Source organism: Bombus vancouverensis, chromosome 6, assembly GCF_051014615.1.
Source record: "Bombus vancouverensis nearcticus chromosome 6, iyBomVanc1_principal, whole genome shotgun sequence".
Taxonomy (NCBI): Eukaryota; Metazoa; Arthropoda; class Insecta; order Hymenoptera; family Apidae; genus Bombus; species Bombus vancouverensis.
This window is the reverse complement of record NC_134916.1, coordinates 14,173,341-14,180,964: the sequence shown is the minus strand read 5'-3', so window position 1 is coordinate 14,180,964 and position 7,624 is coordinate 14,173,341. Positions and strand designations below refer to the sequence as shown.

Genomic DNA, 7,624 nt, shown 5'->3' with positions numbered 1-7,624 from the left:
TAGACAGGAGCATTACTTTTTACGAGAGTGACACCCTAGAGACGAACCGCATCTAGGTATGTGCTCCATATTTCATACTCTGTTGCTTTCAACGGGCATTACCTTGTGGCTATGTTAGTTGTTACGCTTTAAAATGAAAATAGATGTGATACGTGTTTCTACAATAATAAATAAAAAGATACACTTGTATAACTTTCAACATATTCCACGCCGGCTAAGGGATGCTTGCGTGAATCTGCAACAGAATAGTCGCTATAATATTATCGTGACTTTACGATATGCATTGTAATGTTAACGCGATCGTAAGGAAGAAAGTTTAGGAGGTTTATTAAATAATATTTCATTTATTTTCAATATTAAGTATTTATTACATACAAGCATTTATACAATACGAAGTATTTTTAGACATGACTGATGATCTTTAGCATTCTCAGTATTTGTATGTTTAGAAACATTTGTTCGTATGTATTGGGATTATTATTATTGTTATTATTATTATAGTTATTATTATTACGTGTTCTTATAGAATAGTTTTAGTTAGACCGAATAAAATAGTTTGAATAAATAAACTCGATAATATAGTCATTGCATAGTTCTGTCACGGAAAGCAACGACGATAGTTTTATGGTTAAAAATAGTCCACGTGGAGCATCGAGCTATGATACGTAAAACTGATTTGAGTTCCCTCACGGTATCGTAACTACGCGCTTACGAAGCTTAGGCAATTAAAAATGTCTTAGGATCGTATGCTTCTGTACAGCAGTGTGCTTCAATCTTTGTCAATAAAAATACAGATTTTTGTTTGTTTGTTGTGTCGTTAAAATATCGATTCTTAGGGTTCTGTTTGCACAATAGAAATTATTTTGGGATACAACACACTGCGGTATTACATAAATATATGTGCTCAAAGTCCTTAAATTAAACAATTTCGAGGAAAAAGTACTGATAGCAAGCATGCAGCGCGAAATTCCTTTAAATCAATCGCAATAGAACATATGCGGAAAGAATTCAAGAGAACTTCTAATATTGTACGTAGCACAAACATAAAAAGATTACAAAATAAAAGAGACAACAAACGGTATACAGAGTTTGTATAGATCGGTGATAATCCTTTCAGGCATGTCGATGACTTCTCTCTCTCTCTTTTCTTCTTCATTTCTGCTATTTGAAAACTAGGTTAATCAGATTTATACTTTATTAACCTTTGTATAAACAACCATGTGTATAAGACACTATTATGCACCTGCGATTGCGCAAGTGTTAAACACAAAGCATGCTAATCGTATTGATTTTATAATAGTATGCCACAATAGTAACAAATAACTCATGTCTTAGACACCAATTACAATGTTTGCTCAATAACATCAGGCTTTAAAATTATCATTTTCTATCTGTATACTAGTATGATACCACTAAAATGAATAGCCACTACTGTATATAATGATTAACACAACGCGACCTTTAAATTTTGTTCACTTCAATTGCTACAAAATATTTCCCGAGATCTTCGCTAGGATTTCCATTAATAATTATGTTAATGTCTTATTTTTGACTGAAACGTTTAATCGTAGATTTGCATTTCGTCTCCTACCACAACTAGCAAAATATCATTTATAAATAAAGTAACATAGTTGACAGTTTCTTATTTCATAAACGTATGCAGTGGCTATTTCACAAAGCAATCGTCGTCTTCGTCATTGTCGTCACATCACAGCTAGAAAATTTATGTTAAATTCACGAAAACGTAATAGTAATGAAATCTAGTGGATACCTAGAGTACCAATATTAGATGAGTTTTCTAAAAAAAAAAAAAAAACAAAAAAAGAAAAGGGATAGTAATTAAGGAAAAGAGAAGAATATGATAAAAACAGTAAAATTGCTTGACTAGTGAGCGCACGCCCCAAAATGTAGTATGGAAGAAATGTGTTTTTTTTTACATCATATCTGCAGAAGATCTTACTAGATATGACTATATATATGTATATATATATATATACTCGTTTTCTATATTCAAATTCTATAAGGTAATATTATACTATCTCTTATGTAAGGATAATCATTGGAGCTTACCTCCTACGTCATTTTGGCAGATATAAGTTTCGTAAAATATTTCAACCAATTCACCATCTTGTGCAATATTTGTCAAGCCGTTTTACACGTTCGTTTACGCATAAAGATTTCATTGTACCGATTAATTCGTGTTTCTCAAATTCGATAAAATCTCGTTCCATTAAAAATTGTCAGGATTTAGAACATTCTGAACGTGACATGTTACGGTATGGGTGAAAATTACGTGTGAAATTAATTTAATGAAATTTAATACAATAAAATATATACGCGTATTTTAAATCAATATGTTATAAACAGGCCTTATTCCCTTTAAGGTCTTCTAAAAGATTAGATTTATATCTATAGCATACTATAATGGACTGAGTGCCTATTTGCTGTTACATAATATTATTAATTAACATTATATATTATTTTACATTTCTCGTGACGTTTAAGGACAAAGTAGTCTTTTTTTTCTTTTTGACGTAGTGCCCCCGTTTTCTCTACTTAGGTCTCCATTTCTACACATCGATAGCGCATATTTACATTATCTCATAAATGACATCATCTCGAGTATTATACCTATTACTCGCTGCAAAGCAACACGGTATATTTTCGAATCCAATCGTTCTTCATCCGTTCACCAGAATGTTTAATACGCGCATTATGATAAAAGATCTGCAGATCAAGAACAGTGATAATTACATTCACATCGTACATGATATATCTTTAATATCGCGCTAGTAATACGCACACATACCTGGTACTTGACTATTATCTTGTGGCTTGTTGTTCATAAAAGAATCCTGGAACGGATTTACATTGGCATTAGCAGCGGTAGGCATGTATGTGTTAGCCATTGGAGTGAAAGGTATAGCTGCTGGATTTAGGTTCGAGTTGAGGGTGTCTTCATTGGCCAGATTGGATGTCAGTTGGAGTATTGGACCACTACTGCTATTACTGAGAGAGTCGAATTCCGTTAGGTCTAACAGGTTGTTGGTCACGTTGTTTTGTTTGCTATAAAATCAGCGAAAGGAAACATACAAATACTAAATAATAGGCAATTAACACTAGGTTACTACTGCATCAGCGCATTGTAATTTCTAATTTGAAATTACAATCTCTAAATTGGTTAAGCCAATTATAGACAACTCGCATTGAACGCTATTTTACTAGAATTAGTATGTACAATACACATACGATTATTTATTAGTAACTATGTTTTTAATCTCTTAATTTAAAAGCTATGTTCAAAGTATCTAATATGTCTAGAAAACGAATAAACGAGGAAAATAAAAAATTAACAACTATATGCTGTTTGCTGAATTTCTTCAAGTCATTCGTCTTATATCAAACCATAAGTATAAAAAATTATTCGGAAACAAACACTTATCCTGGGAACATATTTTATAATCGACTTGGTCGATGGTAATATTTTATCTTGCATCAGCACTATTTTCCTGGCTACCTTAATACTGTAAAGCAGCTATAAAAAGCATTTTATATATGCTTGTGAACTTATATAAAATTCTATGGCGTAACGTAAAGTGTACATGGAAAACACAATTAACATACAAAAGAATTTCCCTTTAGCCATACCCAATAAAATTAGGTATGTACATTATGTAATGTATAAATATATGATACTACCATACAGCAGGTTTCACAGATCGGATCGATAACGATTGTTTTGACCTGTGTAGTTCCCTATTTTCGATTTCTCTTATTCATAGGTAGAATAAGTTCGAAAATATTCATGCCCTGTTTCGATATAGGTAACTTCCTGTAGGAATTGTGGAATGGATTGTGTGAAATATATATTTTCGTACAACAAAAGAATAATTTCAGAAATGTGTAAAGGTCGATAGTACATAGCAAAAGTAGACAGTAAGTTGACACGTACTGCTGGATGATATACAACGCAAACATAAAGAACAGGTACAAAGTAGAGCAAAGAAAAGTAGAAGCCACATCATATTGATACAATTAAATCACAACATGCATTAGTGGTAATAGAATCGGTAAGAAGAAATGTTGATATAAACATTGTACTTAAGGCACACACGTCGAGCTTGAATGGTAACTAATTGGAGGTAAGATAAAGTAATAGTTCACCAAAGATGACAGACTGTATATAGCTACAAAGTTGAATACAAACATAGTAACATACTAAACAGTGTATCTTTGATGAACTTGTATGATAAAATTACAAACAAAATTTTTAGATGAGTCATTAAATTTATGCTATTTATCTTTCTTTACATTATGTACACTGAATTTATTATTGATTAGTTAGTATTTAACGCTATAGCTCTGTTAGTTGCTTAACGTTTCCATGCTTCGTATAACATTACATGTTTTATGCCATTAACGCATTACTAAAAGAATCGACGCACAATATAGTTTAAACCTTTCATTATTCTTTTAGACGTCTACCTAAAAATAGTATATTTTTAACTATTACACGATTAAATATAAATTATAAAATATATATAAGTATAATAGACAATACAATATACATTCCTCATACCTCTCGAGTTACCGATGATATTATAATCTTCTATATAATTCATTATTAGTTATTGGTATAATCATGCGATTAGATGAATTTTCAATAGCACTGAATAATTGTCATAAATCTGTTTTTCATATCTGTCAACCATTGCTCTGACTACTTTTGCAATGTACAATATATGTAAAATCGTTTCCATCATACTGGTGGTTTATCATGAAGCAATTTTTATCGAGCTAAATGTTATTTTATAAGCAATTCCTTCCAATGTGTATTATAGGAAAGCGCAATAAATTTTCTTATTGAAATAACTATGTATAGTGTACATATAGCGTAGATATATTTTCAAACTTAATTTTTCCATTATCGCACGAACACCACAAAAAACATCTCAAACAACAAAATTCATTATATACATATATTAACGATTAATTCTAAACACACCGCGTGCTTTTATATGTATGCATAATAAACGTACAGGATTATAATCTTTCAACATCTTTTTTAATTCTTCTTCTGTAGAGCAATTAAGCATCGGTGCTTTATTATATTTAATTTTTTCTTTGTTTTAATGCTGGTCATAAAATCATACATTATGTTTATCATGTGTATATTTAATGTGGCACATTTTTTCATTCTATTATATATTTGTTTAGAAAAAAATGTTCACACTCTAGCCATTTCATTCAGCATTTCATTTTCTACTTGTAAAAACCAAAAATTATGATATAAAACTGTAGCAACAAATGATATTAAAACTGTAGTAATAACGACGGAGGATTAAGTGATAATAAAAATAGATAGAAGGCGACATTATAAGCAATAATTTCGAAACAGATTGACTACTTACTAGATACTTCAGAAATTGTTATTTATAGTTCATATTGTATGTGCGTGTCTATTAATTCGTCATGAATCTATAAATAACTTTTATTGTATAAATGACTAGAGCGTTACCCTGAATCATTCAATATACAAAGTATTATATGTATATTTGCGTTAAATCAAGATTTAAAAGTACTGTACATCTAGTTTTATAATGATTAAGAATCTGCATTTTTCACATATTAGCATTTATGTTTGTGACACTATAATGTAACATGTAATGCACGCTCCGATTCAGATTTATATTTCCATCTTTTTTCTTTTTTCATAATTGCAACATACATTTTAACTCTTTTTTTTCAGTTATATTTTATACGCCGAATACGTTTATACATATTTATGAACGGCACTAAGAGTCAGTCGATATTTTTACGTATACAATGGCTAATATTGTGCAATAATTGTATCATATTACATATTACATTATATTAGCCATAATTTTGCATCATCACTTCGAATGAAACTACATTCGAGTTTAGTAAATATATGACGTAACATCGCGTGTATTTCATATTTATATATTGTATTCGCACGAAACTTTAGATAAAATATGCATTTGATAGAAATAATACTCTAAAATGTTCGCTATTCATTCTTTTTCGATTAAAAGGATTGTTTTTCTTTTGAAAAAATATTTCTCATTCTATACGACGAATGCGCGCCGAAACAGGGGGGGGGGGAGGGGAAGGGGACGAAATAAATATTCTCATAAAATGTTATGAAAATAACTAATGCGTGGATGTATACATGTGTAAGGATAGTTTTAGCAATGTTAAATAACACTAGTCTGATATAAGCCTTGCATGGGCATTCGTAATAACATTATTGTCGAATGATCTAAAAACCAAATGAACTTACAATTCTTTGAGATGCTCTTCGATGTTATCTTTCAGTTTTTGTTATCGATGCGAAATCCAGTTATATCTTGGATTTTTTGTTTTTGTTTTAATGTCGGTCAGGTAAGTATCAGGATGTAACTCTTAGGTTAATAGAAATGTTTGTTACAAATCTGTAACTTTGAATTTGATATACTTACACGGTGGCATTATCCAGTGTAATTGATTGACTGTTGATACCGTTTCCGTGATTTGTATGATGACCATTCAGTTCTCCTTCCACATTACCCTGATTATTATCCAACACAATTTTACTTTCATTAATGCCATTACTATGCGTGCCGTTATGCACAATGTCCGTAGTAGTATTGTTTTCTGTATGATGAGCTCGTTGCTCTCCGCTAATGAATTGTTGAGTCGCTTCGGATATCAGACTGGCTGTCATAACATCTTCGACTTTGCTACCTGGTGCCGTTTTATTTTCATCGTTAGGACTATCTTCTTTCAACTTATCGCCATCACCACCTTCACCCTATACAAAGCACGATACACGATCGTAAATATTTCTTTCAGGAACAAGAGTTTAATTAACAATCACATAAACATTATTCAATGAACGATAAATGTGTAATCTTACTTTCGTAGGTGTATTATTCTGGTTCTTGCCCCGAGTTCTAAGCATGATCGCCTCGACACGTTTACGTCTAGCAAGTCTCTCTTCCTCTTCCCTCTTAAGGCGTTCTGCCATTTCGATCCGCTGTCTGTAACAAAAACATTACATAGTGGTCATTAAACGCTTGACCACAGAGAATGTTGATCGAATAAAATCACGTCATCTGAAAGAAATCAACTGACCTTTCCGCTTCTTCCCTCGCTTTCCGCTCAGCCTCTTCTTTCTCTTGTTTCTGACGAGCCTCTTCTTCTCTTCTTCTCCTATCCTCTTCCTCGCGACGTTTTGCTTCCTCAATCGCCAGTCTCAGTCTCTGCTCCTCGGCTTCACGAGCTTCATTAGCCAAACGAAGCGTTTCTTCCTCTAAACGACGTTGTTCTTCTTCCTCGGCGCGCAATCTCTCGGCCTCTAAACGGGCTTCTTCCTCCTGTAAAAAGGATCTCTCTATGAAGTCTCTTCTTTTCGCGAATAATCCACTCTTTTATGCGAAAAATCTCTTTAAAACCGCACCTGTCGTTGGCGTTCAAGCTCGGCTTCTCGTTCAGCCTGTTCTCGAGCTAATCTTCTACGTTCAGCTATAGCTGCCTTGGCTTCCTCTTCCGTAGTGATCCGGATCTTTGCTATCATCGATGCTAAAAAGGGGCCATTTATTTATTAATCTTCTAATCCATA

The 7,624-nt window shown here is 32.3% G+C and overlaps 1 protein-coding gene across 26 annotated transcripts in view; it reads right to left on the bottom strand.

Moving 5' to 3' along the window:
• Window positions 1–338: 338 nt before the first annotated feature.
• The window catches only part of LOC117157590 (uncharacterized), a 208,875-nt gene continuing 201,589 nt past the window's right edge, over window positions 339–7,624 (bottom strand). For all 26 annotated transcript variants that reach the window (XM_076619183.1, XM_076619185.1, XM_076619184.1 and 23 more), the window contains 6 exons: window positions 7,463–7,584; window positions 7,138–7,379; window positions 6,920–7,043; window positions 6,483–6,814; window positions 2,810–3,066; window positions 339–2,727 (listed from right to left, as the gene is read on the bottom strand). In XM_076619183.1, coding sequence (XP_076475298.1) covers window positions 2,714–2,727; window positions 2,810–3,066; window positions 6,483–6,814; window positions 6,920–7,043; window positions 7,138–7,379; window positions 7,463–7,584 — 1,091 coding nt within the window. In that variant the 3' untranslated portion in view covers window positions 339–2,713. The remainder of the gene's footprint in view (window positions 2,728–2,809; window positions 3,067–6,482; window positions 6,815–6,919; window positions 7,044–7,137; window positions 7,380–7,462; window positions 7,585–7,624) is intronic.